The following is a 13,328-nucleotide window of genomic DNA, read 5'->3' as shown; positions in this document are numbered from 1 at the left end:
CCAAATCCAACCAGTAGTCAGTGGGCAAGTGAGTCCAGGTGATGCAGTCCCCAGGGGTCCTCCCCACAGGGCACAGAACAGAGAAGGGGAAGAATGGATGTAGGGTGAAGGGAACTGATTTAGGGGTAAAGGAAAAAACCAGTGCAGAAGGAACATGACTGCATTTTCTCTTCTGTCATTAATTGTGAAGGCTCTGGAGTCAGACCTAAAGTCTGAATTCCAGTTCTAGCACTTACTAGCTCTGTATCATTGAACATTTCACCTGGCTTCTCTCAGTTGCCTGATTTCTTTAAGCCTGTTTCCTCATCAGTAAAGTAAGTTAATAATACCTTTCTCCTAAGATTGAAGTCAAAAGAGTCAATGAATATGTCTGACTCATAGTAGTTTCTCCATAAAGTTTTATGATCAAGACCACAGATGGTATTATTTACCAGTGTACAAAAAAACAAAAACACAAAACAAAAAACTAGATGATTCCAAATGCAGAAAGGCCCTACTAGCTTTGTGTTGTATGCTTGCAAACACTTGTAAGATTACAGTTACACAGTCTGCATTTTACCGTAGGGACTTATGGAAAAACAGTGAGTGAGTGATTTTCAGAACATGTTGTTCCTGATCCCAGTACTTTGTGCAGTCCCACCAATGCCTGACGGTCTCAGACAAAGGAAAAAAGGGATACAGGGACAGCAACATAGAATTAGGTAGATAATTAACACTTAATTTTGTTTATTTACAATGTCAGTACGGACCCTGAGGATTGAAAAGAGCACTTCTGAAGAGCCAGTTGATTTTGAGCAGTGGATTGAAAGAGGTATGTGCTGTTTCACCAACATTGTTCTGATCATGAGGAAGTAGAGAATTGTCCTTTACTCTGTATTTCCAACTGGACTGCATTTTGGTGAAAAAAGATGACTTGAATGATTCTTGTGACATATTTAGAGCCTAGAAAACCCAGGTTTGAATGCAAAGATACTTGTTCACTTACTGGTTATGTAATTGTTAACATGTTACTTAATTTTTCTGAGTTTCAGTATCCTTATCTGAAAAATGGAGATGATACCTACTATTTAAAGTTTTTGAGAACACAGTGTCTGGCATATGGTAGACAAACAATAAATACTAGTTTTTCGTCTTTCTCTCCTTCCTGATTAATGGTAGGTACTATTTAAATATCATCAACAGAATCGGTAGCCTCTAGTTAAAAACAGCACATTGCCTTTATATGTCTATCTCCGTTCCTTCCCAAAATACCATGAAAATAATAATAAAGGAATAAAAAGAGGCATAAACCTACAAGGGCGAAAAATAAAAACAAACAAAAAGCCAGGAAACCAAAACAGGTGGGAGAGATCAATATATATTATAGAAGAGAGGGGGCAGATGAAGGAGTAGTAACTTCTGTAGCAGAATGGAGTAGAGTATAGCCTAAGTACCTGCCGAGGAGAATATCAACTGAGAAGCAAACCAGTTTATCCAGCAGAATCCCAGAAAGGTCTAGAACTTGAAGGCAAAGGTACCGTGGAAAGTGTGAGTGAGGCATGGGCCAGAAGACAAAGGTGATTAGTTGAACATCTATATACAAAGTATATATATGTGTGTGTATATATATACATGTATACACACACACACACGTGTATATATATATATTAAAAAGGACCCTAGGTACCTTCTCCTACCCTATAAAGCTAGTGACCAGTCTTTCCTCCCACAAACCACCCCCAAGAGGTGACTAGGAATATTGAATGTTGAGGCTCAGGACTCAGGGAGACGAGGCATAGTAAAGAGAGTGAGTGAAACACGGAGTAGAAAACGGGATTTAAGTGGAAGCCTACATATTGAGTAGTGGGAACTCCAGCCTCCTTGCTGTGCTCTGGTCAGCAACCAGGAATATAGCCCCAGCCAGGAGATTGGAGGATTCATCTTTGGAGAAACTGAATGGTCCCAGAAAATCTATGGATACTGACACAGGCTAGCTCATTCCTGGTCACCCTATCAAAGTCCAGTAGTCAACGAACCTGGCTTATGCACATTTTTCAAATGATCTATTCATGAGTAACAGAAGCCAAAAATCACCAGACATATGATGAAGGCCTTAAAGCCTCAATATAATCAAGCCTTTAGCTCTAATTCCAATCTATAGGAAAAGGGGATAGAGAACAAATTAAATGAAACCACAAGGAGGCAATATGAGAAAATGAGGGACATTTACAGGACAACTGACCTGCTCTCTTCAATAAGTCAATGGTGTGGGAAAAAAATGTGTATGTGGGAGAGAAAGCAGTTCAAGATTAAAAGAGACTTAATTCTGACTTGAATAAACCAACTATAAAAAGACATTTAGGGGGACAATGGGGAAATTTGAGTATGGACTGGATATTATATTAAAGCATTTTTTTAATTGTAATATGATAATGACATTGTAGTTATATAAGAAAATATTCTTATTTAGAGATAGATAACCAAATATTTAAAGATGAAATGTAATTATGTCTTAGACTTTCTTTAAAATACTTTAGCAAAAAAAATTAGATAAATCAAGTATGGTAAAATGTTAGTAATTGCAAATTCAAGATTATGGGTATATATAAGAGTTATATCCTGTCTTTTTTATGTATGTTTGAGATTTTCCAATTTTTCATAATTTAAAAAAATGAAGCAAATGAGAGAAGAGGTTATTATTAACTTCTAGTAGAGGAGGAGTTGTCCAAGAAAGAAAATGTGTCACAATTTATTACTTATTTCAACAGTAAATAATGTTTATATAGGTAATAGTATAACCATCAAGTATTGATTTCAAAATTGGGAGGATGGCAGGAGGGAACATTTGCAGGAGGAGGAGGAAGAGGATATTGGTCCAATAGACATAAATTTTACCTACCATAATATAAAGTCAGTAAAAAATTGATAAATCAAGAAAAGGAGTATAAAACATAATTCCAGGAAAAACAGCTTAAAGTGTTGAAAACATTTACATTTAGGGAGCAGGACTGGAGGAAAAGGGGTCAAGCAGGGAATTACTATTTTTCATTACCTCAGAGAAAGGTTAGGAAACAGAAAGAAAGTCATACATAATCTTACTTCCCAGAAACTTCCCTTTTTGTACTACATGCCTTTTAAAATTATGTACACTATTTTGGTACAAACAAAATTAATTTCTAAATAATGTCGACATTAGTATATCAATTAAATATTTCATGTTTCCAAAAGAATGTTTGATGTGATTAACTCATGACCAAATAAGTTAATCTGTCCTAAAATTACACAAGTAAAGGTTTTCTAAAGCTGGACACCAGAAAAGATCAATTCATGGGTGGCGTAACTCAGCATCATAGTGAAAATTCATTGTGAGAAACTGAGCCCTAGTCAGTACCCATGAGAACGGTAAGATGGCTCCTTTCAGGCCTGCAATTACTCTTAGTAACTTGATCCTTAAAAAGGACTTTCACATTTTATCAATTCTTCACTTTATATTCCTTTGCTGTAATTTACATTTACATTTACTTGTATTTATACTCACTAGAGATATTTTATAGCTCATAGTTTATCTTTCATACCTTTTATATCAAATATCTCTATTTTTATATTGAATTTTAACCCCAAAACACTGGTAAATCTGGTCTGACTATAGTTTACCAGATATCATGTGTTGCTGAATATAAATTTCAATATGTCCTCATGCATTTTGAGCCCTACCTCAATTCTGTTGAATTTGTGTTTTAGATCTGGTACATACAGAGGGGCAGCTTCAAAATGAAGAAATTATGGTAAGTAAATATACTTTGAAGAGATAAACATTATCTTTAGCCAGCACAATATATTTAAATTTTAAACCTATCTCCATAGTCATAAAGTTAATAAATACCCTCATAATATTATAGGTTCTGTGTCTCATCAACCAATAGAGAAGGTTATTCTCAATAATATATGACAGCATAATAATAATATGACAGCAAGGATAGAACAGAATTCACTTGTTTTTGTTTTATTTTGTTTATTCATTTATTTTGAAGTATGTACTTGCTTTCCTGTCATTTGATTCTGTAGGCCTTATAGAATAGGAATCAAAAAAGGTTGAGATGCCAAAATCGGATGTTAATTTAAGCATGAAAGGACAAGGGAGATTCAGATAAGGGAACTGGAGCATAGGATCAGCAACAAATAAGCCAAAGAGAGATGAGGTGAAAAGAGAACCAGCAGTTTCCAACAACATTCCATTGGGCTTTGCTTGTCAAGTGGAATGAATGCCCGTTGATGAGGAAGCTGCTGCCTCATCAGGAGTTCCTCTGTTCCTGCTAGTTTGTCAGGCCCTGGTTTTAGACAAACACAAAAAGCCAAACAACTGTGAATATGTGTTTTTTAGGTGGTAGTGTTTATTTAACTAAGGTGTCTCTAAATAAGGGTTAAAGAGGTACCTTGTCCATTAGGTTTCGTTCTTCACAACTTACTGGAAGCTGCTATGAAATCGGTGTTTCAAATGATTCTGTAGGAGTTTTTGAATCTTGTTAATTATCTTCTCTACCACCTAAGTGTGCCCAATGACTGGGAGGCCAGTGGGGACCAGAAAAATGATTAATTAGACTGAATTTTATCTTCCTGTTTTTCTCCATCTTTATTAATGGGTTATGGTTAGTAAGCGTCTGCTGAGTATTTTGTTTCAGGACTCACTGTGGATCAGGGAGGGTTGCAGCATCATAGAGCATTTGGAGAAAAGTAAGGGGGAATGGAAGGCTATAAATCACCCAAAGTTTAGTACCCTGTCACAACAACTTTTACTATACTTATTTTCTTCTAGTTGTTAACCAAATGCATTACATAGTTATAATAGTATGTATGAAAAAATTTGTATCTTTTAAAAATTTAGTATTGTATCAAAAGCTTCATAATTATAATTTTAAAATTAAGTGTATGCAGAGAGACAGATGTTAACTGATTTCCTTTTTCCTCTCTCTGTCATTATAACTAATACTACAGGGGACATCTTACGCCTGTTCCTGCTACCACAATGTTCACCTTTTTAATTATTTTCTAAAATTAAATTTCAAGGAATGGAATTACTGGGTCCATGGGTATAGACATACTTATAGCTTCTTATATATACTGCCAAATTGCTTTTCAGAGACTTTTTTTACATTTTTATATAAATGTAAAAGTATAGTAATATTCAGGGTAGTGTATTCTGAGGCATCATCCAACAAATGAAATCTCTTATTATGAAAAATACTTCAGAAGAACACTTTAAAAAAATTAATCAGGGCTTCCCTGGTGGCACAGTGGTTAAGATCCACCTGCCAGTGCAGGGGACACAGTTTCGAGCCGTGGTCCGGGAAGATCCCACATGCCGCGGAACAGCTAAGCCCGTGTGCCACAATTATTGAGCCTACACTCTAGAGCCCGTGAGCCACAACTACTGAAGCCCGTGTGCCTAGAGCCCGTGTTCCGCAACAAGAGAAGCCACAGCAATGAGAAGCCTGCGTGCCGCAACAAAGAGGAGCCCCCACTCGCCGCAACTAGAGAAAGCCCATGCTCAGCAACAAAGACCCAATGCAGCCAAAAATAAATAAATAAAATAAATTAATTTTAAAAAATTAATCAGAATTGTACAGTGCAATTTTTAGCTCCACCTGCTATTCTTCCTCAAACTAAGGCTGATATTTGGCTGCTACATATCAGAATAACTGTACTGTTACATGTGGCTGGCTTCTCTTCTGAACATTATATCTTATAAATCATTATATATTTAGAATATTATTCTTGTATCAAACACTTTCTTCTGCTAACTGCTTGTTTAACAGTTAACTAGAATTCTAAATCATCTATATTGATTTTTCCCCTACAGGTACGTGATGGCCACGCCACTTACTTGAGATTCATTATTGTATCAGCCTTTGATCATTTTGCATCTGTGCATAGTGTTTCTGCAGAGGGAACAGCAGTCTCAAATCTTCCTTAATTATAACAAAATACTCTTGCACTATTTTTTAACAATATATTTATTTAAACATGAAGTTGTTATTATTAAAGGTATTTGTATCAGTCTGTTTCAGTTTTTATTTATTTTCTCTTCAACATTTTGTAGGAATTTTGTTCATCAGACAGCAATGACGGCCACCATGTAGGTCATAAGAAAGCTTTTGCTTCGGTATACAGCTTAATCAAGGACGTGACTATACATGAAAACAACTGATAATACATTGTTGTGTCCCCACAGTATCTAACATAGTACCCTTCAGATATCAGTGCATTAATTTTTAAATTTATTGATTGATTGATGCAAAGGGCTAAGGGAGCAATATGAAAAGTAAACAATGTACAAGTTCAAAAAAGAGAAAGTATTTATGGGATGGTTTCTTTGAGGTCATGGAACTTGAACTGGGCCCTGTAGGACAAATCATTTTTATGTTTTTCTCTTCATTTTATTTTGTTTTTGATTTCAAGACCTCAGAGAAGAGTTAGGAAACATATAATCTTACTTCCCAGAGACAACCATTATTGATATTATTTGATTTTTTTTTTTTTTTTTTGGCGATACATGGGCCTCTCACCGTTGTGGCCTCTCCCGTTGTGGAGCACAGGCTGCGGACGCACAGGCTCAGCGGCCGTGGCTCACGGGCCCAGCCGCTCCGCAGCATATGGGATCTTCCCAGACCGGGGCACAAACCCGTGTCCCCTGCATCAGCAGGCGGACTCTCAACCACTGCGCCACCAGGGAAGCCCTGATTTTCTTTATATTTGGGGAAGGTAAGGAACAGGATAGGACAGATTCGGCTGGGGATATAAGACTTCTCTGAATATATCTTATTATACAACTTGAATTTGAAGACATAAATAACTAATATGACCAAAAGTTAAAAAGCAATTCCAAAATGTTGAAAACAACAGAAATGCATGAACCTAACTCTGATACGATTGATAAAATAAACCCACAGGAAAAAAAAATGGCATTAGAATATAGTATTTTATCTATGCAGTCTATGTTTCTTTTTTTAAAATTAATTTATTTATTTTTGGCTGTGTTGGGACCTCGTTTCTGTGCGAGGGCTTTCTCTAGTTGCGGCAAGTGGGGGCCACTCTTCATCGCGGTGCTTGGGTATGTTAGTTTCTTATAGCTGCTGTAATAAAGTACCACAAACTTGGTAGCTTAAAACAATAGAAATCTATTCTCTCAGTTCTGGAGGCTAGAAGTTGGAAATCAAGGTATTGGCAGGGTTTGTTCCTACCAGAGTTCTGAGGGAGAATATGTTCCATGCCTTTCTTTTAGCTTCTGGTGTTTGCGGCAGTCCTTGGCATTCTGTGACTTGTGGCACCGTAGCCCCAGTTTCTGCCTCCATCGTCATATGGCATTCTTTCTGTGTTTCTCCACATCATCTTCCCTCAGTGCATATTCTGTGTCTTCTCTTCTTATAAGGACACTGTCATACTGAATTAAAGGTGCACCCTACTCCAGTATTATCTCATCTTAACTAATTACATCTGCAATGATCCTGTTTCCAAGTAAGGTTGCATTCACAGGTACCAGGGGTTAAGATTTCATCATATCTTTTGGGAGACGCAGTTCAAGCCACAACACAGTCTTAGTGAAACATATATGTGATAGTTAATTTTATGTATCATATTGACTGGGTCACAGTGCCCAGATATTTGTTCAGACATTATTCTGGATGTTTCTGTGTAGGTATCTTTTAGATGACAGTAACATTGGTGGACATTGAGTAAAGCAGACTGCCCTCCATAATGTGGGTGAGCCTCATCCATCAGTTGAAGACCTTAGTAGAGCAAAGACTGACCTCCCCTGGGCAAGAAAGAATTCTGCTTCTGCCAGCAGATGGGCCTTCAGACTTGTATTGCAACATCAGCTCTTCCCTGGGTCACTGAACAACCCTACAAATTTTGGATTTGCCAGCTTTCTTGTTATCACATGATACTTTCTTACTAGTCTCAGCATTCTAAAAAAGTAGCAAAAGAGGGACAGCCACAAAGTGCCAACACTTTGAGTCTCTGCTTGTATCATATTTGCTATTGTCCTGTTTCCCAAATCATGTTATATGGCCAAGCCCAGAGTCAGAAGAAGAGGGGTCTACCCAAGGGCATGGATATAAGGAGGTGTGACTAAATTGGGAGTGGGGAGGAAGTGGTGGCCACTACTGCTAGAATCTACTACAATTAAACATGGTGCCTCCTGATATGATGCAATATGAAGCACGTAGACCAACCTATGAAGTGATCTTGCCAAAATTACTGATCCTGAATCAAATCAAGTACTAGAGTTATCTTTCACTTTCAGGAAGTTCAAGAGAGAGAGGAACAAGTAAAATGACACCACAAGGAAGCAAATAGACTTGTAGCCATTAATGCAGCTCACTGAAATGCCTAGATCTGTGCCTTCTCTGCCCAGGGTAGGATATACTTCCTGGCCTTCTTTGGGTAGGGCCATGTGACCAATTCTGGCCAATGAGATGAAGGGTAGTTGAATTCTAGGCTGAGCATTTAATTGCCTTCAAGAGACACTTCAAAGCTCTTTTCTCTCTCCCACAATGACCAGCAGTGTTATTCTCCACAGTAACTACATCATTCTAGGTCTGGGAGTGAGACTGGTGATAACAGGTAGCAGAGGTCCCAGTCAATCTGAGGTACACATAGAAGGATAAATAAAGCTTCATTTTTTGTTTGTTTGTTTTTTGTGTTTGTTTTGGCCATGTGCAGGATCTTAGTTCCCCAACCAGGGATCAAACCTGGGCCCCCTGCAGTGGAAGTGCAGAGTCCTAACCACTGGACCACTGGGGAATTCCCAAGTCACTGATACTTTGGAGCTGCTTGTTACCTCAGCATAACCTGGCCTATCCTGGCTGATATACAGACAAATCTAGAATATGGCTTATCCTACAGGACAAATGACCTGGTTTCTTCAACAAGTCAGTGGCATGAAAAATGCTAATTAATTAAGGAAGGGGATCCACTCTAGATTCAGAGAGATGTAAGAGCCCCAAAAAACACATGCCATGTGTGGATTTTATTTGGGTGCTGATTTGAGCAAACCAACTGAGAAAAAAGACTTTTTAAAGATAATTGGGGAAATCTGCTTATGGACTGGGTTTTATTCATTTTGCTAGGTGTGAAGCTGGCATTAAGCTTATCTAAGAAAAGGCTCATATTTTTCAGAGATGCATTTAGAAGTATGTAGGGTAAAATAACATGGTATTTGGGATTTGCTTTAAAATACTTGAACATATTTTTTAAAGGAAAAAGTGTTCGTTGAAGTAAATATAACAAATTGTTGGATCCAGGTTATGGATATATGGGGCTTCATTGTACTAGTCTTTCTACTTTAATGTATGCTTGAAATTCTTCATAACAGACAAATAACAATAAATAATACTGTGGAGGATATCTCTGTGCATAAATCTTTGCCTACCCCTCAGATGATTTTTTTTTTTTTTTGGCCGTGCTGCGGCACGCGGGATCTTAGTTCCCCAACCAGGAATCGAACCCACGCCCCCTGCAATGGAAGCACAGAGCCTTAACCATTGAACCACCAGGGAAGTCCCTCCAATGATTTTTTTAGAAGAGATTCCCAGAAGGGAATTAGACAAAGTTAGGAACAGTTTTAAGGCTTTCGATACTTTGTGATAATTTGCTTAACAAGATTTGTTGCACAAATTTACTTACTCTCAGAAAGGTAAGTTTTAAATAAATGGAGGAGAGTAGAAAAGTTACTTCAAGAGTAACGTTGGTGCCATCAAAGATATGAAGGTGAGTACTCTCATAAAATGTATTTAGGGAGTGATGAATACATACGTCTGACTAGGGCAAAGGAGAAGACTAAAACCAGACATTGCAGCCAGATCAGAAAGATTAATGCTTTCAGATATTTTCCCGTAACGCTGGAGCCATTTAAGGTTTTTGAAAAGGAAGGCAACTTAGAGCAATTGTGTTCATGTTCAATAAAATCAAACACTGAGGATTTTCCTTTCGCCAGCTTCCTAAACTGGAATGTCAGTAATTCTTTGTTTAAGAAACACTGTGTTAATTTGTATGGAAACACAAAAGACCCCGAATAGCCAAAGCAATCTTGAGAAAGAAAAACGGTGCTGGAGGAATCAGGCTCCTGGACTTCAGACTATACTACAAAGCTACAGTAATCAAGACAGTATGGTACTTGCACAAAAACAGAAGTATAGATCAATGGAACAGGATAGAAAGCCCAGAGATAAATCCACGCACATATGGTCACCTTATCTTTGATAAAGGAGGCAAGAATATACAGTGGAGAAAGGACAGCCTCTTCAATAAGTGGTGCTGGGAAAACTGGACAGCTACAGATAAAAGAATGAAATTAGAGCAATCCCTAACACCATACACAAAAATAAACTCAAAATGGATTAAAGACCTAAATGTAAGGCCAGACACTATAAAACTCTTAGAGGAAGACATAGGCAGAACACTGTGACATAAATCACAGCAAGATCCTTTTTGACCCAGCTCCTAGAGAAATGGAAATAACAAAAATAAACAAATAGGACCTAATGAAACTTAAAAGCTTTTGCACAGCAAAGGAAAACATAAATAAGACGAAAAGACAACCCTCAGAATGGGAGAAAATACTTGCAAACGAAGCAACTGATAAAGAATTAATCTCCAAAATTTACAAGCAGCTCATGAAGCTCAATATCAAAAAAACAAACAACCCAATCCAAAAATGGGTGGAAGACCTAAATAGACATTTCTCCAAAGAAGATATCCAGATTGCCAACAAACACATGAAAGAATGCTCAACATCACTAATCATTAGAGAAATGCAGATCAAAACTACAGTGAGGCATCACCTCACACCAGTCAGAATGTCCATATCAAAAAATCTACAAACAATAAATGCTGGAGAGGGTGTGGAGAAAAGGGAACCCTCTTGCACTGTTGGTGGGAATGTAAATTGTTAACAGCCACTGTGGAGAACAGTATGGAGGTTCCTTAAAAAACTAAACATAGAACTACCATATGACCCAGCAATCCCACTACTAGGCATATACCCTGAGAAAACCATAATTCAGAAAGAGTTGTGTACATGTACATGTACATGTACACAATGTTCATTGCAGCTCTATTTACAATAGCCAGGACATAGAAGCAATCTAAGTGTCCATCGACAGATGGATGGATAAAGAAGATGTGGCACATATATACAATGGAATATTAGCCGTAAAAAACAAAATTGAGTGATTTGTAGTGAAGTGGATGGACCTAGAGCCTGTCATACAGAGTGAAGTAAGTGAAGTCAGAAAGAGAAAAACAAATACCGTATGCTAACGCATACATATGGAATCTAAAAAAATAAAATGGTTATGAAGAACCTAGGGGCAGGACAGGAATAAAGATGCAGACATAGAGAATGGACTTGAGGACACGGGGAGGGGGAAGGGTAAGCTGGGACGAAGTAAGAGAGTGGCATGGACTTATATATACTTCCAAATGTAAAATAGATAACTAGTGGGAAGCAACTGCATAGCACAGGGAGATCAGCTCAGTGCTCTGTGACCACCTAGAGTGGTGAGATTTGGAGGAGATATGGGGAATATAGATAGATAGATAGATAGACAGATAGATGTGTGTGTGTGTATAGCTGATTCAGTTTGTTATAAAGCAGAAACTAACACACCATTGTAAAGCAATTATACTCCAATAAAGATGTTAAAAAATAGATAACAACAAAAAAAAGAAACACTGTGTTAAACTGTGTTAGGCTTAAAGATTGCTGGAAGGGATTTCCAGAGGTTATCTGATTGATCTCTTTGGCACAAGCCTAGTAAATTATCTTTAAGTCTTTTTCTCTGTCTCTCTCTTCTGTGAATGCAGAGAAGAAGTTCTCAGTGCAGTGCTTGTAATACCACATTATGATATTTGAAAACAGCATCCTTTCACCTTCATTTTCCTAGGCTTTAAAAACTCATTTTCACTTGATAAAACCACTCTAAATCTCAAGCAATAGATACAATAATATGTGGCTTTACCTTTTGTTTTTCACTGCTGAACCCATCATCTTTTTAAAGTCTCATTTGTCCCCAATTGGCTGGCTTCTATCCCCCTCATTTGGCCTTGTCTCCACCTGCCCAACAACTCCTGACTGCCATTCAGACCTTTGTGTTTTGCGGGGTTTTTTTAAATTTATTTATTTTTTGGCTGAGTCAGGTCTTAGTTGTGGCATGCGGGATCATTGTTGCGGCGCGCGGGCTTCTCTCTAGTTTTGACATGTGGGTTTTCTCTCTCTAGTTGTGGCGCACAGGCTCCAGAGCTAGTGGGTTCTGTAGTTTGAGGCGTGGGGCTCTCTGGCTGAGGCGCACAAGCTCAGTAGTTGTGGCACACGGGCTTAGTTGCCCCACAGCATGTGGGATCTTAGTTCCCTGACCAGGGATCGAACCTGCTTCCCCTGCATTGGAAGGCGGATTCTTTACCACTGGACCATCAGGGAACTCCTGATTCAGACCTTTGAATTTGCTGTTTCCTCTGCCTGGAAAGCTCTTTCCTTAGGTATCTATACAGTTAGCTTCCTCATTTATTTCAGATCCTTACTCAAAATCTTCTTCTCAGTGAGGCCTTCCTCACAAATTACGGAGCCTCCCTACCCTCACCACCAGACTCCCACCCCCAACCCTGCCCCCCTGCCCATGGGTTTAGGCAGCTGAGGTAGCCAGCCTGTGTCCTGTGCTTCAAGGGTTCTTGTACCTTATTCCTCTTTCTCACTACCTCTAAAATTCAACTTAGATTCTTTTTCCTTTAATGATATTCCAAGCATACTATGAAAAAGGGCAGTGCAGCCTCCTTTCAAGTGTGAATATCTTGGGTCGGGGGCTCAACTGAATGAATTGCCCTTGGCTTCCATACCCTTTTAGAGACAGCCCTGCTCATCACTATCTATTTTGTCTTACTTATCCTGTATATCATGTTTATTGTCTCTCTACTTCACTAAAATGTAAGTTCCACAGGGCAGGGAGTTTTGTTGCTTTTGATCATGACTGTATCCTCAGGACGTAGAAAAGTGCCTGGCACATAGCAGATTTTCAATAAATATTTGTTGACTAAATGAACATTGTTCATTTATTTGAATGTCTATGTCTCTCTCTTTTTTTTTTTTTTTTTTTTGCAGTACGTGGGCCTCTCACTGCTGTGGCATCTCCCATTGCGGAGCACAGGCTCCGGATGTGCAGGCTCAGCAGCCATGGCCCACGGGCCCAGCTGCTCTGCGGCACGTGGGATCCTCCCGGACCGGGGCACGAACCCGTGTCCCCTGCATTGGCAGGTGGACTCTCAACCACTGCGCCACCAGGGAAGCCCTCTATATC

The 13,328-nt window shown here is 38.6% G+C and overlaps 1 protein-coding gene across 7 annotated transcripts in view; it reads left to right on the top strand.

Annotated features, from left to right (window-relative positions):
* IFT25 (intraflagellar transport 25) overlaps window positions 1-6,036 on the top strand; it is a 34,133-nt gene extending 28,097 nt beyond the window's left edge. For 6 of the 7 annotated variants that reach the window (XM_082613985.1, XM_082613983.1, XM_082613986.1 and 3 more), the window contains 3 exons: window positions 743-811; window positions 3,721-3,764; window positions 4,972-5,589. In XM_082613985.1, the coding sequence (XP_082470111.1) occupies window positions 743-811; window positions 3,721-3,764; window positions 4,972-5,199 (341 nt within the window). In that variant the 3' untranslated portion in view covers window positions 5,200-5,589. Of the gene's footprint in view, window positions 1-742; window positions 812-3,720; window positions 3,765-4,971; window positions 5,590-5,836 lie in introns of those variants that run through there. The other variant, XM_082613989.1, reaches the window with a different exon arrangement.
* The last annotated feature ends 7,292 nt before the right edge of the window (window positions 6,037-13,328 follow it).

The sequence above is a fragment of the Mesoplodon mirus genome (genome assembly GCF_964341445.2).
Source record: "Mesoplodon mirus genome assembly, chromosome: 3".
Taxonomy (NCBI): Eukaryota; Metazoa; Chordata; class Mammalia; order Artiodactyla; family Ziphiidae; genus Mesoplodon; species Mesoplodon mirus.
The sequence above is the reverse complement of the archived record's forward strand: the minus strand, read 5'-3'. Positions and strand labels throughout refer to the sequence as shown.